This window comes from Lupinus angustifolius, chromosome LG19, assembly GCF_001865875.1.
Source record: "Lupinus angustifolius cultivar Tanjil chromosome LG19, LupAngTanjil_v1.0, whole genome shotgun sequence".
Classification (NCBI taxonomy): domain Eukaryota; kingdom Viridiplantae; phylum Streptophyta; class Magnoliopsida; order Fabales; family Fabaceae; genus Lupinus; species Lupinus angustifolius.
Genome location: NC_032027.1, coordinates 715,236 through 734,074, shown reverse-complemented (window position 1 = coordinate 734,074; position 18,839 = coordinate 715,236). Strand labels below are relative to the sequence as shown.

Genomic DNA, 18,839 nt, shown 5'->3' with positions numbered 1-18,839 from the left:
TGATATAACTTGGAATGTTGATGAGAAAAATAACAATTTAATCTAGTGTAAGTTTGTCACAATAAATTTTACAAATTTGAATATTGTTACTGAGGCAGCTTGTTCTAATTGTATAAGGCCCTGGATTAATGGGTAAATAAAAATGTTCAATTCCCTTAGATAATACTTATTTGGAGGAATAATTATGACCGACTTGCTTCTTAAATTGGTGAGGGACACAAAAGGAATTATGAGCATTATTGGTGTAAGATGAAATTTGAATTATTAATTTTGTTTGTTGTGGGGGAGCAATAGAAATCGGGTGATACCCGATTAAGACCCGACCCAGAAAACAAATTAAGGAATTGCAAAACCACTCACACCACTCCAAAGGGTTTCGTTCTCTCTCTCTCTCTTTCGCTGTGCCCTAACAATGGCGAAACCTGGGCGACTTCGTCGTTCACCATCATCCTCTCGATCTTCCTCTCGTTCTCGCTCCTCTTCTCGTTCTCGTTCTCGCTCCAGATCCTTCTCTTCATCTTCTTCCTCGCCCTCTCGCAGCCCTATTCGATCCCCTCCTCCTCACAGAAGAAAGAGGTACCTTCTCATTTTTCTAATTTTTGGATTTCAATTCGGAGCGTCAATTAATTGAACTAGGTTTTATGTAATTTATGAATCTGTTCAACTGACTTGTTTAGAAATGCGTGATAATGTGTGTTCTGATAATCTTGATGCTAATGTGGATATTATATTAAGCTCTTAATTTTTTCGTCTGCAGTTGACTTTTCAACTGAGTTGCGAGTTTTCCTATAAGAACATATTTGTAAATTGAAATTGAGATTTCTATATATACTCTGGATTTCTAATGAACTTCAGATTGGAATTTTTTACAAAATGTGCATAATTTATTTATGATGGTGCTGTTTTTTGAGTTTATGTGGTTTGATGTTGCTGCTTTTCCCCTTATTTGTTTTTAGAAAGTAAAAAGAGGATCATACTGTTTCGGTGCTACTTTAATGTAGGCACCTTTAGTGGCTGTATAAATTTACTCTACCTTTGTACAGATTAGTTTAGGTCTACTTTTATAGTGTTTGAGATTTTGTTTTCCATTCAGTGTTGTTTCTATAGAGGACTGTCTTAGCATGTAAATGGTATTTTGGATTTTGTTTTTGATGTGTTGTTTAATTTAGTTATGACTGAGTTGAAGTTGGTTCACAACTAGCCTTAATGACCTATGCTATAATAATAGAATGTAGTGTTCACTTCAGATGTATCAGTAGCTTACTTCCTGTATCTCCTAGTATATTGTTTTTACTGGTAGCTAGCAGTAATAAATAAATGGTTAATCGAGGTAAATCAAATTATTACTTTCAACCACATGAAGTTTTCAAACCACAGTTTTGCTTGTAGATGTAATTTGGAAATATGACCATTGTAGGGCTCAAAAGTGTTTCCACGCGACTTTTGCGATCAATTGTAATGATTTGTTATTTGCTTATGGACCAAGATTGATATTCTACTGTTTTTACATATTTTTGCCTGTAGTCCTGCTGAAGCAGCTAGACGAGGTCGATCTCCTCCACCTCCGTTTAAAAGAACTTCTCCTCCCCCAAGGTAAAGTGATTTTCAAAATTAATTATTTTGATTCTACATTTTTTGTGATGTAAACTCTTTGGTTTTTCTTGAATATGTCATCATGAAGACTTCAACTTATAACAGTCTCATATCTTTTATGTATACCATTTTACCATACACATGCACTGTTAAAATTTAGCATGATATATCATGCAAGTCTATAAGATGCAGACCAGTAGTGTACACTGGACAGATTCATATAATGTCGGTTGTTGACACTCTAATATTTCTTGTCCACAAATGTTTAAAATAGACATTCGAAACACTAAAATACTGAGTTCCTTATCGATTGAAGTGACGTAATCATGTTCATGTATGGAAGATGACTAATTAGTGTTCTATATTCTTATTATGGATTTTCAAAATGTTATTTTAAATTTTTTATGCAAATTGCATAATGCTAGATTTGAGATTTCATTTAATGGATTGAATTCTTATTTGATCATATTCTTCAAAATATTATAATGTTCATTCACTTATGTTTTATTTTTATGTTTTACTTAATAAAAATTCAATCTGACATACTCTTGATGCGGGTCTTTCTAAGTTTATCATTTGGCAGGAATTTTCATTTTGTGGTACTTGTACCTTTTAGCTTATGTGTGTTCTTATGCTTGACCTCAGGAAGCCGTCTCCTATACGTGAATCACTTGTTCTGCATGTGGATAAACTAAGCAGAAATGTCAATGAAGGCCATTTGAAAGAAATTTTTGGTATGCTCTATGTTTCAAACTTTAGTTTCAAGTCAAACTGTGGCTGCGTAGTGTGATTGTATAAGTTCTATGTTGATATACCCTTGTAGCTTGCTCCTTAATAGTTGGAGATAGACGGGTTCTTGAATGTTAATTCAAGCTTAATTAGTTTGGTCCAATGCCAATGTAAGCAGTGTCTCATCTCTCATGGTGGTGCAATGCCATCAAGAAATTAAGCCCAATGCAACTTCTCTTTTGTTTCTTTTTATTTAAGTTTTCACATCATTAAACTGTTACTTTAATATCACTGAGATTTCATATATTGGTGTATTTACTGTTAAGATATTTGCTCTATTTCTTATTGCATACATGAAATTTTGGTAATTAAAATATACCTTTTTGTGCACTTAAGGAGTTTATATCTTTAATTTAAGAGATTTTTGTGACCGCTTTAGTAACCATTAAGTAACTATTATGCATTAACTTTTCAGGTAACTTTGGTGAGGTTGTAAGTGTGGAGTTGGCAATGGATCGAGCTGTAAGTCTGCATTTACTTTAACATCTTATCTTCAGTGGAGTTTTATGTGATATACTATTTTTCAATTTTTTCTTTCATCTCCAGGTTAATCTTCCAAAAGGTTATGGATATGTGCAATTCAAGACAAGAGATGATGCTGAAAAAGCATTGTCATACATGGATGGTGTATGTGTCTGTGGAATGAGTAGGACTAGTTTCCATAATCAAGCTTTCTAGCTGTTCATTTGGAAATTGATGCCGTTACTTTTTTATATTATAATTCAGGCCCAAATAGATGGCAACATCATTAAGGCAAGATTTACTCTACCTCCTCGACAGAAAGTTTCACCGCCCCCAAAGGCTTCTGCTGTAGCTCCGAAGAGAGATGCACCTAAGACTGATAATGCTAGTGCAGATGCTGAAAATGATGGGTCAAAGCGGCAAAAAGAATGTATATATATTATGCATTGGTGCAGCATTTTTTTAAAATATTGACCATATTGGTGGCCTTTTTTGCTTACTAAACTGTAAATTGCTGATGCCAGCGTCTCCACGGAGAAAACCTCTCTCACCAAGAAGGAGATCTCCTGTGCCTCGAAGAGTTGGATCGCCAAGAAGACCAGATTCTCCTCGCCGTCGTGCAGATTCTCCTGTTCGTCGTCGATTAGACTCTCCTCCTTATCGTCGTGGAGACACACCTCCTAGGAGGAGGCCCATATCTCCTGGAAGAGGCCGTTCTCCATCTCCGCCAAGGCGCCCTAGATCTCCTGCAAGGTTTGTTTGCAATGGCATACTTGTTCTGTTAACAGTTTCCTTATTCAAGTCTACTCATTTGTTTATCGCCTCCATAGAGTCTCACCTAGAAGGATGCGTGGAAGCCCAGGTCGCAGACGTTCTCCTCCTCCCCCAAGGCGCCGGTAACCATATTGTTTGATTGATTATCCTATTTTATTAAAAATATATATTGGTTGGTTATTTTCCTTGATTATCATATTACTATGCATGTTATTGATTGTCAATTGAAGAAATAAATATTTTCCTGCAGTTCACCACCTAGACGAGCCCGTAGTCCTCCTAGAAGATCTCCAATTGGTCGTAGGCGCAGTCGCTCTCCAGTACGTAGGTCTGCACGCTCACGTTCGAGATCATTCTCACCTCGAAGGTAAATTTGTTGAATATGTTTCATTTCTCACTAAAATGAGCCTCTGTTTTTTAAGCCAATGCATTTGTTTTCGTGCATTAGAATATCTTGATAGAAGCAAATAAGGTGAGGAATGTTGTTTAGCAGGTGAAATGGTGATTTCTTGAAATGATGGATTTTGTAGTTATCAAGATTTTTTAAAGCACATACCCAATGAAACTAACATGCTTAAAACTTCATTTTTGAAATAAAAATCTAGTAGTCAGGGATGTAGAGTTCCATGTGTTAGTTTCTATTGGTGGATGTATGAAACCCTGTTGTGTAGGAAGAGATGCTTATTTCACCCAGTATACTCCTATGTCTTACACCAACCTTTGTATGCATATGCATCAGAAAATATGTGGGAAATTTTAACACTATTGTGTCTGAATTTCTGATTATGTTATTAGCAAATTAATCCGTTCAGAGGAATTTGTAATTTTGAAATATGTATGATGCCTGAATAAAATTTACCTCTTGGTAGGGGTCGACCACCTGTGAGACGTGGGAGGTCATCATCCTACTCTGATTCACCAAGTCCACGCAAGGTTTGTCTTGTTTTTTCTTTTTGTTTTGTTTTGTTTTAAGTTTGCATTATTCTTGCTTGGAATGTTCAATGGCTCATCTTCATAATTTTGACAGATCCGGCGATCAAAGAGCCGCAGTCCCAGAAGGTTATGTATACTCTACTCTATATATTTGTTTCTCATATGATTCCTTTTCTTGTTTGGTAACAGTCAGTTTTATTTTCCAGCCATATTGTTTTGTAATGTGCATGAAGTTTCTTGTGCTTTTTTTCTATTTTTCATTACTGATGTGATTTTATTTTTATGGTCTAAAACAAATAAAATAGACATCACTTTTTGAGAATTATAATTGTGATATTCTGGGAATGTTTTGTGAAGTGAAGGACTTGTTTTTCTTATAAGAAAGGTAATTAAAACTTCATCGGCTGCATGAAAAGCTACCAGACATGTGTTTCCTTAAAAATTAACACTACTTTTTCCTTAAAAATTTCCACTGATCTTATGTGTTCACATGGTACAATCTTAATTTCGTGAATGCTTAATGTAAGTAGGAATAGACTCCTAGCTCGATTTTGATGTGTTTTTCTGCAATCAGATTTTAGAAAGCAGATATTCTTGTGGGTGTTCATATTTCCATATTATAATATTTGAATTAGTATTAAACAGTTTGTCCTTTTATATTTTCATTGCCAATAAAAGATGTTTGTCTTCAACTCTAGATTTGGCTTTAACATTCCTTCGGTTTAACTTACAGTATTGGTGATTCTTATTTTAGATTTTGTTTTATATAATTACGTCTTCATCTCGGTTGTTGGGTATGCTAAATATTCTTTGTAACCTTAGGCCTTTGAGAGGAAGAGGCAGTAGCAACAGCAGCAGTAGCAGTTCACCACTCCCACCACCACCTCCGCATCCACCTCGCAAACCATAGATATTTCCTGTACATCTATTGTCTCCTTTTGTTTGATGTCTTTGTGAATGTTCTATCATCAGTTATAACAAGTTATTCTAGCTTTAATGTGCTAGAGAATATGTTACTTTCTGGAAACTTACTGTAACATTCATTTGGGTCTGGGAACTGTCTTTAGCTTTGTTATTCTGCTTTGAAATGCAAAATTTGGGAGATCTGATGCTTTGATTTCTTGTATCCGTATTTGTCAGAATTGAAAATTGGTTAAATCTCCTTACAAATTTAATGGAATTGAATTGTGTAACTTATAATTTATCTAGTTTTTATCAAACATTTTATGACCTTTACAACTACTTTTTCAAAATTAAAATCTCTATCATGAATCCCCATTTTTACATAACTCGGGTTTAGAATCTTTAGATGCTTTTAATGAGTTAAACTTTTAAAGCATGAAGCTTTTCTTTTACCATGTTAGGGTGTAACAGTATTTGTTTTCAAATCATGAACCTTGCTTTAAATAACCATGACTCTAACAAGAAGTTAAATTTTGGATGTAATAAAAATAAACTGACACCATCCAAACTTTCAAACTCAAAACAGTGTTGAATGATGAAGCATGTTAGATATTAAAAAGTTTATTGAGCTTGGCCACCATGCATATTCATGTTAACCAACCATTGTTGGAGCAAATTTATTCTTCACTGTTGTTTTTTTGTTTGGTAAACATTAAATCAACCGTTTTGTTATAAAAAATGCAGTCAAATTCTATTCTTAAACCAGTTGGAAACCAAATGCACACAGAATTGCAGAACATATTGAATTCAAACAAACACTGAACCCCATTTGTTGCAGTTCTGTGAGAGTAATTACCACTCTAGTGACCTAACCTACAAGTTCAGGAAGACAAAAACTTCTGAATACATAAAAATTGTTCCTTCATTTCCATCATTGAAGGATCTTGCATTCCCATCGCGTCTCATAGTCTTGTGTTGATACACGAATTTAATGTGGCAGTGATTTTTGGTCTTCTTGAAGCTGGCCATGACTGCTGAGTGCATAATCTTTGAGCTTTTTCATTGACCAACAAATCAAAGGCCACCTCAACCACGAAATGGAGATTGATTTTCGAAAGGCAGATCTACCAGTGTCGCATTAGCGTAAAACTCTTCCAAATTGTAGAAAGCTCTCTGTGGGGGAAGAAAAATGTGGATTACAACATCACCTGTGATCAAGAAACAAGGGCAAGTCTTAAACAGGATTAGACAAGTAACAAGAAAACAAGGCTACCATCATACATTCCAGATATCATGAAGCCTAATTTGAAACTAGGGACGCTATTGTTACCATGAAACATCATAGAGAGACCGAACATAAAAAATACATATATACATAAAGGGAGACCAAGTGCACGATGCTCCTACATAGTATGGGTCTAATGAAGATAAATGTATATAGCCTTAAGCGGAGAGACAGTTGTCAGGATTTGAACCTTTGACTTGTAGTTCACAAGGCAACAACGTTACCATTGTGTTAAGGTATACTGTATTTTAAGGTTGCTGTTGGTGCACTGTTAAATTTGGAATGTGATGGCACCAAAAACTTTAGTTTTCAACAAAGTGGTAAAAGAATTTGTATCTGTAGGTTGTCACCTATTATGGTGCAAGATTAAAATCACTTACCAAAGTCCAGAAGGGTCCATGAGTTGGGTTTTGAGTCTCCAGTTGAAAATTTTCCATATTTCTTCTCAGCTAGATCTCTAATTCTGGATCTGAAATGCAACACAACACAACATAAATATATTCTGCATTTAGTACAGCAAAGAAAGATCTTCAAGCACAGCCAGTTACATATAAAAAAGATCAATGGTAACACCTATACCTAATAGCATCAATCTGGGGTCTGGAAAATGCTGTAGCTATGATGAAAAACCTAGTCCAGTAAACAAGCGGCTTCACAAACAAGACCTTTATATCGGCTGCCTTGACCTCGTTTGCAACCTTGGCCATATCAACGGCAACTACATACAAGACAATTAACAATTAGGTGGTACTTTATACAGTATGATTCTCTCTAGTGTCGTAAAAGCAAATGAAACTGAACATGTTTTTATAATATTTGAGCAAAGATGAGTATTTTTCAAGGGCTGTGTAAGTAAAGAAAGACAAGTCTATATAGTATTTTTCTGTTCAGACCAAAATACCAAAATCTTACAAATGAAGGATAGCAGAGTGTCAAATGACGACATATTTTCTCAAATGACGACATATTTTCATAGTAGATTGTCTTATATGTTTAGGGAAGGATGTGTGCGGCAGCAACAATAGTTCAATTAAAGAATTCTCAAGGAAACTAGCCAGAACTGACATTGAATATCAACATTTCTAGTGACACTTAACCTCCCAAGTTCAACTAGGTTTAGTAGTTGATAATCAAACAATGTTCAGCTGTTAAGCGACATTAGATCAACAGTAACGGTAATGTAGTTGGGCCACAGTAAGCTCGCTGTTCTGACTATTTTGCTACAGCTTTTGGAAATGAGGGTACACATGCTGATTTCTGAAGCTTTGCTTAAAAGGGATTTTGACTAAATTGTAAATTTAAATCGATTCCAACAAGCATTTCCAGCAACTATGCTCTTCAACTATAGGTCTAGTAGTCAGGTACAGAAACCGTACATAAGAAGTGTGCATCATTTCTGTTTTTCTCGATATTTCCTCAACCTACAGCTTTTCCGTACTATCTTGTATGTTCAGTAAGCTTCTGGACATCATATATGTCTAAGCTGCATCTCAGTGCTCCTTAACTGCTCAAACCTTAGTTAGCAATTCCAAGGACGCTTCACATTTTTGGTTTAAAGATGAAAGCTTTAAGCAGTGTCTTTTTTATGGTGATGAAGTATCTCATGTATAATTTATCATCAATCAGATAATCTGATAGAATTCTTCTTAAATTTACGAAGTAGCCTGATATAAGGCACAAGATGTTGAAAAAGATAGAATGTACAAGAAATGTAAACAATACTACTTTTCGGCTTACATGATAAGCTTTCAGCATCATCATCAACCTCTGCACTGGAAGGCTTTCGGTCTTTTCGGCTAAAAACTACTTTCCCATATTTATCAAACAATTCATCGTACATTTCATCTGTATCTTCATTTACATCCTGCAAAGGTTATAGTTTACATTTCTTATCTACCGTCAACGAAAATCATAAATCACAAGACACAATTTACAAAAACATCTAAGTTCAGACATAAAAATATCCACCTGAATGCAAGGTTGAACCATTTTCATTATAAATTCATTCGGCACAGAAATGAAAAAAAATAACATACTGATCTTCAAGACCAGATATGATTAAATTATCTCAAATTAATGACAAAATACTGAAATTCCTAGATATTAGACCTTAAACCTCAAACTTCTATTGAGCGCGTACATAAGCAAAAGACCTTAAGAATCCTGTTTCGGATCTACAAATACTGGATAACATATGACAACATATTTTACCAAAGAAGCGCGAGGTAGGCCAGCTATTCAACAACAAACAAGCATTTTCCCACTAAATGGATCAAAGCATCACAATTCTCGATCATAAATCATGTCAATAGATAAATTATTTACATCTAAATCATTCCTAATAGTTTTGCCTATGGTTTTTCCTTGTCTCCCATTACCTGTCATAATTGGGCTTCCCTCCATGTCCATCTGGTAAACGCTCATATCTGGGTTACCTATAAGTCTTCTCCACACATGCGCAAATCACCTAAGACGAGATTCTACCGTCTTATCTACAATAGGTGCTACCTTGACTATTTTTCTAATGCAGATGTATAGATCGAAAACTAGGAAAGGAATCTCCCGAAGAGGTTTTATAAATTGCACTGGCCAACCGGGTTAGTAAACTAAGTTTTTCGAAATTTAAGTTCACTTTCTACAGCTTACTCCTCACCTTCCAGATAATCCAGAATCTACCATCCAGTGAGGTTTGGGGAGGGTACATATAGCGGATAGACTGTTTTCGGGATTTGAGCTCATGACATGTTATGGTAGCGCCGAGGCTTATCCTATTAAAAAAGTGATTACTTTGATAAGAAAATCACTTCTAAGTTCTAACACTAGCACATTATGTTTGGTTATACACTTGTACTGACAAAAAAGAAGCAAAAAGATAAAATTCAGCATTTATTTTGCTTCTCTAAAAAAACACTTTTTTCCAAAATCACTTTTTTAATCCTAAACTAAAGGGACCAAAATCATTCTTTTAAAGTAGCAAGTAGCAACAGTTACAATGACAATACTTTTTCTTCAAAATTTCACAATCTAGCTCCAAAAAAAACATTGTATTACCAACTAAATTAAATTAAGCAGAAATGAATATCTCAAAATATAATAAAAATGTACCGAGAGAAAGCTATCTTCAGCTTCTTTACCCAAAGCAAAAGTGAAGAACGAGTTAGTGTTCCTCCTTCTCTTCAAATTCAAGTTGATAGTTTCATGGTGTTGTAAAGGAAGCACCTTTATGCAAGAACAACTAAAAAGCTTGGTGGGTTTTGGAGAAAACTTAGTTACAAGATGACCCAGTTCGCCGGAAAAGGTTACCGGAACAGAGGTAGTTGCTCCGGCGAGAGATAGAAGAAGCATTGTGAGAAGAGGGAAAGAGAGAGAGAGAGAGAGATTTAGGAAAACCAAAAGATGAGAGAAACAGAGAAAGAGGATTGAGATATTGTTGTGTTATTTACTGAAAGAATAATGTAATATTGTATTATTGGTGTATTTTTAATTTTTTTTAAGAATTATACAAAATAAAAATTATAGGCTAAGTATTTACTTGAACATTTATGATTTTGAATAAGTTTTTTTTTTTTTGGTGAAAGAGGGGGCAAAAGCCCAATATAATGAACTTACAAATAAGTATAATGGGTATGAATTTTAAAGCATATCAGTAGTTGTGTCAAGTAAAATATACAAAATATAATTTTGAAATATGTGCATATTTATTTAGTTTATAAAGTTGAAATTTGAACATTAAAAAAGAAATTAAGAATCACATTTGTTATTTTATAAATGAGAGTAATCAAGGCAGTGTTTTTTTGTACATATGGAAACTAACCAAATACAAAGAAACTAAAATAAAATAGTGAGATCTAGGTTAAGATATTGTTCACAATCAGGTGAAATCATTGGTCGGGTCTTCAACATTTTTGATGAGTACAAGCTTATCCTTAATGTCAGTCATCGTATTAGTCTTTTTAACAATAAACTTAATATTAATGGGCCAACCTTAAGATTTTCATGTGTGAATGTGTGAACTATTGTGGCAACACTCAAAATATGGTTAAGGTAAAGACAATTATTCTCCCTGTTGAATCAAAACAATTTTTACAATAAAATGATGTTTTACTTAATTAATCATTTATTAAAAATTCATAAGCCTAAAACATCTATTAGAAACATTAATATTACAACAGAAACAACTTAGTTGATAGAGTTGTACCACATTAGGGGTGAACACCAAGGAAAGTTCAAACTAATTTCATCATATTTGTGCTTAATTATATTTACCCATTAGTTAGTTATTTCAGTTACTTATTTGCTTCTAATATCAATAGATCAGTTAGATTAACAAAGTTTAGGTTCTATATATAAATAGAACTTCACTACTATTGATTATGTTCACACAAACTTAGGAGTTTGGATGCACATGAGCATATTGTTTTATGAGAAAAATATGTATATGTCGATAATGTGTAAGAGTTTTTTACACTGCCATTCATTTTCAATCATTGTTGATTCTTCAACAAAAAAAGAGTAATCCAAATGAATGGTAAATGATACACCAATGGTGTATATATCTTGATTCATTGTGCTATTTTGTTGAATAAGTGACTCAATGTTAGTATCACCACAATGCTTTTAAGAATGCTATGAATACATTGGAAAAGTACAACACCACTTGAAGACAAGTCCGCATATATTTTTGTCTTCAATGTAACAACATTGTAGAAAACAACAACAGCAGAAAGTAGCACAACTGAAAAAATAAAAACAAAGAAACAAATCAGAATTAGTGAAATAAAATAGAAACAACATTTTATGTTTTAGTTATGATTTATGAACTTACCATCCCTTCCAGAGGCCACCTTTTACCCTGTTTGAGAATATGGTTTGATGAGGAACACTTTCTTTGGGGTACCCTACAGGATCATCATTCTTGGTAGGATACCCCACAGTTGGTGGGGCAGTAACATATGAAGCTTGAGGATATGCAATACCTATTGAGGGGAAAATAATCAAATATGATACTTTATCATATTCATATCATTAATTTCATGGTTTATTATTATATACTATATAAGACATATTGAAAAACAAATAAAATGATCATTGAGCATACAATTAAGCTTGTTCAATTCATCTTCATTTGTATCAATTGGTGAGGAAAAATTAAGAACTTCATAAACTTATAAGAAAAACTCACCATGGGTTTCTTGTTGATTGCTTAAGTGATCCATGGTTATGATGAATTTGTTATTTCTTCTATGTAGTATTAGTATATATAATATGAAAGATAAAGATCAAAGGTATGTGATTATAATAAGAGTTGTTATATATTATATGGCATGCCAGAAGATAACTTTGCAAATAAAAGTCAAAACGTTGACACAATCCTTCTTTTCTCACTTGAAAATTTTGTGTTCAAATTTGGTGTACCATATAGTGGAAATAGTCTTCTCATTTATGGATAAGACTGTTTACATCTTATACTGGAAACAGTTTAGAACAACGTATCTTTATTCTTTCATATTGAAGGTGGTTCATTCTCGATTTTTCAAGCAAGAGAGTACAATATCATCTTTATTCTTTATTGTGGTAACTCGCTCTCTCTTTTTAAGCAAAAATAATTTTAGTTATGAATAGTACAAGTGGTATTTCTTAATTATTACATTTCTCATTGAAGTATTTGTTAATTTTAATTTGTTGAAAAATATCACCAAAACAAGATTAAAGAAGGAAAGTTAGTGAACAATTTTAAGATATAATGGTTTTCAATTGAACTAGAAAAAACATTCATGAATGAAAATTATATAGCGGCCCTTTCTTAATTTATTTAGTTTCCACAGAATTATCAAAACTTCCAATGGAATGGAAATAAGATAATGAGATACCCAATTGAAAAATCAAATAGAATCAAGTTCATTAAAAGATTATATGATGATGAATAAATTTCTAGTTTAATTGAAACACTGAAAAATAAATTTAAAAAAATAGATAACAATCTCTTGTGAGGTGGTGATAGTGTGCAGATTTTCATATTTTACCTTTAATAGTTTTCTTAACAAAAATTGAGAAAAATGTTATTTTATGGTTTTATAGATTTTTTTTTGAGAAAAATAAGCTAAAGATAGTGATGGTTTGATATATTTATTAGAAAAGTTATAGGATTTGAAAGGTTCCAATAACAATATCACACATCAAGGTTGCTTTAATAAAATAATGGATATTTAAAATAAAAGTATACATCATGTTAAGTTAACGTGGCAAGGTAGATCACAACCATTCTTGATGTTCTCAATATAAGAATCTAATGATACTTTTTTATTGATAACAAATTAATAAATCATACAATATTCAACAAATTAAATACATCACTAAAAATTTCAAAGTACAATGACAACCCAAAAAAAACACAACTATTAATGTACAAGAGGATAAAATAAAAGCCCTTTATTCTTCTTATGAACTACAAAGAATACAATAGGCTCAACATAGAAAACAAATTTTGGTAATAAACACAAATCTAATTAAGGTATGATCCAATTAGAAGCAACAATCCAACACCCAGCAGCAACATAAAGCAGCACAACTACAAGAGAAGAGAGAAAAAATCAAAATAAATATTTGTTATATCTATCTATATATATATGTTGGACCATACTGCTGTCGGGGAGCCTCCAACCACCGGGGAGTTCCATTGTTACATGGGTATGGGAAGAGTGAAAGTCACAAGTGAGACTTCACGTCTTGAACCAAAATCTTAAGACATTAGTTTCATGAGATTTTCCTTCTTATAAACTCTTTCACTCTTTCCCACATATCCAATGTGAGACTTCACACTTAAATAAACCCAAATATATATGTGTTTCTTGGAAAAGAAGTAAATATGTGATAGTGATTTTTAATATAAAGTATAAACTTACCATCCTTTCAAGAAGCCATCACCCTTGCTTGTGGTTTGGTTTGGGACACTTTGTTGGGGGTACCCTATAGAACTATCCTTGCTAGGATAACCCATAGGTGGTGGTGCACTAACATATGAAGTTGTAGGGTAAGCTTGGCCTGGTGGAGGATATGATACTACTACATCAAAATATCATATCATATCTAAGTTAGAAATATTTCACAATTCACATGGAAACAAAAGTGATTTATGCTTAAATTTCATGTATATAAATCAAAAAACTAAACAAAATTGGACATTTATTAAAGAGTAAAATTATGATATTAAACCATGTTTTCTTGTGCACTTTTTTTGCTAAAATTGTATTGAAAGATAAGAAAAACTCACCAGGGGTATCTTGTTGATTATTAAAATGACTCATGGTGATGAAGATTGATGAAGTAGATCTTTATCTTTTTCTTACAGAATCAAAAGGAGAAATATAAAAGGGATGATAATGAAGGAATTGGTGATTGGAAAATATGGAAGGAGATATATGTATATATAGTGTTTGGATATTTGAGAACAAATAGAGATTGAGTTGTTTAAAAGTGTACCATGTATAAAATATTTGGACTTGGATAGGCTTTAGGGTCAAACAAGGTTTGGACGCGGAAAATATCATAATAATGATGTTTTAATAAGGATTGAATTTCACGATTTTAGTGTAATATCTATACATTGATAACAACAAGATATATATAGTTACTGTATTAACAACCGATTATTTGGATTATTGTTTTGTATGAAGAGTGAGTTATAGTAAAATATTATATTAGTAAATAACTGAGTTGTTTTATTTTGTAAATGACTTAATTGATGACTTACTTGTTGAAGAAGTCTCATATTGAATAAAAATGAACGAGTTAAAAAGCACATAGTCGATGGACCTATAAATTCAATGCCTTAAAGTTTTAGGTCAAGATATAATGTGAAGCATACTTTTATGTTTATTTCACTTAGTCAACGAAAGAATAATATATCTCCCCGAGACCTGATAGTTTAGGTTAGTTGGAGAGCTAAGATTGCTTAATGTTGAAGAAGTTAGAAGATTAGAATTATGTGTGAGAAACGCGTTGAAAGGAAGAAAGAAAGGACGGTGTTAATATTTGAAGTTTCCACGGAACTAGTTGAGGAATGACACATAACATAAATTCCTTATCCTTCCAAAATTCTCATTTCCCAAAGTTGGAATTCATCAACCATAACATTTGGCCTTTCTAGATTGTTTAATAATCATATACTCATAATAGTCTTTTAATACACATGTACATAAATATTATATTAATAATATACCCTTCCTATTCTATTTGCTTTGTTTTTATTTCTTCTACTCATGCTCATATTTTATTTCGAGTAATGTTAGTTTTAATATGGCATTCAACGTTTATAGGAGAGTCTGAATTATGATACAATTACATATCATACCACGTCTCATTTTAAATAAATTTATTGATGATTGTAGCCTATTCAACTAAGAAAAGATTTACTACAAAAACAAAGGAAAAGGTAAAACCATTTTTAACCTTTTATATGTAATAAAATAAGATTTTTATCATAAAAGCACCAAAAAAGCAAATATTTGTCTATCCATTAATGAAGATCGGGGATCTTGTTCTATTGGTCAGCCTATTCATACTCTTATTTTGATCAAATATATTTTTTAAATTAAAAGTAAAAATGAGATTGGTTAATGAATAATATATATATTAGTTTTTTATCAATATTCTCATCCTACATTTAAACAACATAACTCTCTAATGTGTTTCTCGGTCATGTTCTTTGGATCATCATATACAAGAAGCTATTTGCATGACTAAATTCTAATTGTCCTACTATCATCTAGGTTACTTGTTCATTAACTAACTTATACAAACTCCCTCAATATAGCTACACATCTATCGTCATACAGTTTGTGTCACTCCATATGTCATAGATTTGTGATTGATCAGAAAAAATATATTTTAGTTAAAATTTAATTATTAAAGTATTTTTTTGACCAATCACAAACTCATAACACATGTAGTGATACAAACTGTGGAACAATAGATATGTTCTCCTCTTTATATAGATATTGTTCTCATTTGCATAATAAGGAATTGAACATAGGGCAATACTAGTTGAAGCAAGTTGATGAGAAATATATGAGTTGTCACAAAGGTCATGATATCTACCTATTAAAATATTTGGCTTATGAATAGGGACACAAATGGGTCCGCATGGATCTAGGTAGTACATTGTTTGATCTGCCTCACTCTTTAGTTTTTTAAGGTAGATTCACTCGAACCCACATAGATACTTGTTGGATTTGTTACTTATGGGTTATCTTGTATCGATAAATTCATAAAATATTAAAAATAATTATCATGAATTTTTGTATTCTATTCCTATAACTCTATATGATATTTTAAACAAAAGGAGAAAAAAATTAAATTGTAAATTAAACATAATTTTTTTACTCGAATAAACATAAAAAGACAAAATCACTCCTTCAACATTATGATGGAAAATTATTTAGTATGGATTTTTTAATCAACAAAGAATTATACCATAATTATTTTTCAACCTTATTTTTGTGTGAAAATTATCATAGATAGCTAAGACAAAATACATTTATTTATCTGAATGTAAAAAATAAATTTCGTTAGACACATATCTGATTGCAACAATACATTTTGAGTGAAGGGTATTTTTAATTTTTTGATTGAAGGATGAAGAAAATGGAGCCAAAAAGTGTACCTGTTAACTTCTTTTAAGCTTTTTGGGTCCAATCAGTTTCAAGACCATCTTAAGTTTCATCTTTAATTTGAAGTTGAATCATAACTTAAACAAATAAACTAGACTGTGCCATATGCCATGCCTAAATCAATATAATTTTGCTTTAAAAGGGAATTTGGTAAGAGAAAAAAACACAATAATGTGAGTTAGGTACAACTATTATGGATAATAAAATGCATCTTTGTCCTTATCTTCGTCTAAGTTTGTTGAGCAAAACCATTTATAGTATCTAAATATTTTGAATTTGAAGTCAGATATATATTAAATTTTCATTGAATTAAGACCTTCATGAAGTAAAGCACCAATCTAATTGTTGAATGAATTTATAGTACACTTTATGGTTTAATTTCTAATTATAATAATGACCCATATCATAATCTTTACAACTTCCATAAACAAGAAGGAAGGTGTTTAACAACCATGTTTGGACCAAAGTACTACATGACCACCTATATTTATTGATGATGAGACTCGAACCCACAACCTCCTACACCCCATTTCTTACGACCACCCTCTTCACCATCAGACCACCTTATGACTCCCATTTCATTTTACCTTTAATTTCTTTTTTAAGTCATCTTATCTAATGTTACCTTACAACTTGAAATTTTTTAGAAGGAAATACCTTGCTTGTTATGTAACTTGTAAGTTAGGAAGGTCACATGCTTGCAAGATAATATGATTATCTTTGAGGATGGTTTCTAGATAGTGTGAATTATTTTTGGCTTTGAGGTTTTACTATTATTGAAGATGATGAAATAGTGTTGAGATGAGATGACTTGTCAAGAAATCAAGTAGAAGCAAGGGTTATGTTTGATTAATATAAAATAGCTATACAAATATATTTTTATATACTATTTTGTTAACATTTCTTTCAATGAAAGTGCAATACAAATGGAATGAAAGTGTGAATATTTTTTAGTATACCTAATATAATTAATCTTTAGGTTTTTATACTTATCAAGTAAGGGGTATTTCACTTAAAATAGTTTATGTTCTTCTATCAAGTACACTCCAACTTCTTATATCAACTACTACTAATCTACACTTCTAAACATCATTAGTGTTGTGCTATGAGGCATTCAATTGCATTGATAAGTGTTATTAAAGGATTGGTAATTTCCATTAACCCTTGAAGCATAGTATCTTTTGACAATAAATACTAAGTACTTTATTGTGACAAATGAATCAAGAAATGGTATAGAAAAGGCCACATTCCTCTTAACTAGTACTAGTAGTAACTGCAAAATTATCAACAAATGTGGTCACTCTAGAATAAGCATATTTTCTTGAAAACAATGTGTAACAAATAAATGTGAGATGATTTGTCATATTAACACATTAATGCACATTGAATCATTAAGCTTGACAAATAGTACTAGTAAAAGTATAAAAGAAAAAATAATAAACCATGTATTAGGAATAATGAGTGCATGTAAGGTATATTTCCATTAACAAGAAATAATGATACCTCAACTCACATAAAGGATCTCTTCATTGTTTGCATTATCCATGCAGTTGGCACAATTTGGTGGTGCAGGAATCAAATGAGATTTGATAATAAATATCATAACCTGGGCTATATTCTAAACAGAATCAGAATGGCAACCTCTTTCTCTGGTAACTCTTCTAAAGTCAAAGGAAAACCTTCATTGAATGATCTCTACATCATCAAATATTTCAAGGTTCCAATCATCCTTCCCAAGGCCCCTTCTATATTAGAAGTAGTTTGGTATCCCCCGAAGAGGCATAGGATCAAGGTCAATACCGATGGAGCTGCCAGAGGTTATCCTGGCCCTGCTGGGGGGTGCAACATTCAGAGACCACAATGGCCAGTGCTTAGCCTGCATAGCTGACTATTATGGAATCATGAAGCTCTCTTTGCTGAGCTTAAGGATGCAACTTCAGCAATTCAATTTGCTAAATCTAATGGTTGGATGACCCGTTGGCTGGAATGTGATTCCTCATTGGTGGTTGACATTTTCAAAGGTAAGCATAACCCTCATTGGAAGCTTCTCAACAATTGGCTAAAGTGCAAAGCTACAATGGCAAATATGGATTGTATCGTTTCTCATATTTATAGAGAAGGCAACTCTTGTGCCGATAAATTAGCTAATTATGGAATCAACTCCAAAATTAGCTCTTGCTGGAATTCTACTCCTACTTTCATTTCCAATGATTGTTTTTGTAATAGGAATCATCTTCCTAGCTATAAATTCAATACTTGATCTTTATGTACCTTCGTCCTTCATTAATATATATCGAGGTTTAGTTGCACCTTTGCCTTAAAATAAAATAAAAAACATACCCATTTCAGCAAAAACCATTCCCTCAAGTTTGTCACATAGCATAATGTGAATACCCAATTTTGTCCGGCCCAAAAATACTTCAAAAAAAAAA

The 18,839-nt window shown here is 32.4% G+C and overlaps 3 protein-coding genes across 6 annotated transcripts; 1 reads left to right on the top strand and 2 right to left on the bottom strand.

The window, feature by feature from the left end:
• On the top strand, nt 347–5,756 carry LOC109334282 (serine/arginine-rich splicing factor SR45-like). 3 transcript variants are annotated; one of them, XM_019569968.1, is made up of 13 exons: nt 347–576; nt 1,525–1,593; nt 2,239–2,327; nt 2,798–2,844; nt 2,929–3,009; nt 3,109–3,274; nt 3,366–3,597; nt 3,675–3,740; nt 3,869–3,985; nt 4,488–4,551; nt 4,646–4,677; nt 5,374–5,477; nt 5,512–5,756. In XM_019569968.1, exons 1-12 carry the CDS (start codon nt 413–415, stop codon nt 5,459–5,461), a joined length of 1,215 nt encoding a protein of 404 aa, XP_019425513.1. In that variant the 5' UTR covers nt 347–412; the 3' UTR covers nt 5,462–5,477; nt 5,512–5,756. The 3 variants fall into 3 exon arrangements, with proteins under 3 accessions (XP_019425513.1, XP_019425512.1, XP_019425514.1); XM_019569967.1 differs by having other exon boundaries at nt 5,374–5,756; XM_019569969.1 differs by having other exon boundaries at nt 348–576; nt 3,369–3,597; nt 5,374–5,756.
• LOC109334284 (protein Iojap, chloroplastic) lies at nt 6,233–10,144 on the bottom strand. Its single transcript, XM_019569970.1, has 5 exons — nt 9,845–10,144; nt 8,477–8,603; nt 7,319–7,457; nt 7,120–7,208; nt 6,233–6,662 (listed from the first exon to the last, which is right to left on the bottom strand). The coding sequence occupies exons 1-5, from the start codon at nt 10,082–10,084 to the stop codon at nt 6,541–6,543; spliced, it is 717 nt and encodes a 238-aa protein (XP_019425515.1). The 5' UTR covers nt 10,085–10,144; the 3' UTR covers nt 6,233–6,540.
• LOC109334045 (cysteine-rich and transmembrane domain-containing protein B-like) lies at nt 13,167–14,139 on the bottom strand. Of its 2 annotated transcripts, none has more exons than XM_019569619.1 (3): nt 14,010–14,139; nt 13,642–13,801; nt 13,167–13,307 (listed from the first exon to the last, which is right to left on the bottom strand). In XM_019569619.1, the coding sequence occupies exons 1-3, from the start codon at nt 14,041–14,043 to the stop codon at nt 13,262–13,264; spliced, it is 240 nt and encodes a 79-aa protein (XP_019425164.1). In that variant the 5' UTR covers nt 14,044–14,139; the 3' UTR covers nt 13,167–13,261. The 2 variants fall into 2 exon arrangements, with proteins under 2 accessions (XP_019425164.1, XP_019425165.1); XM_019569620.1 differs by having other exon boundaries at nt 13,642–13,798; nt 14,010–14,134.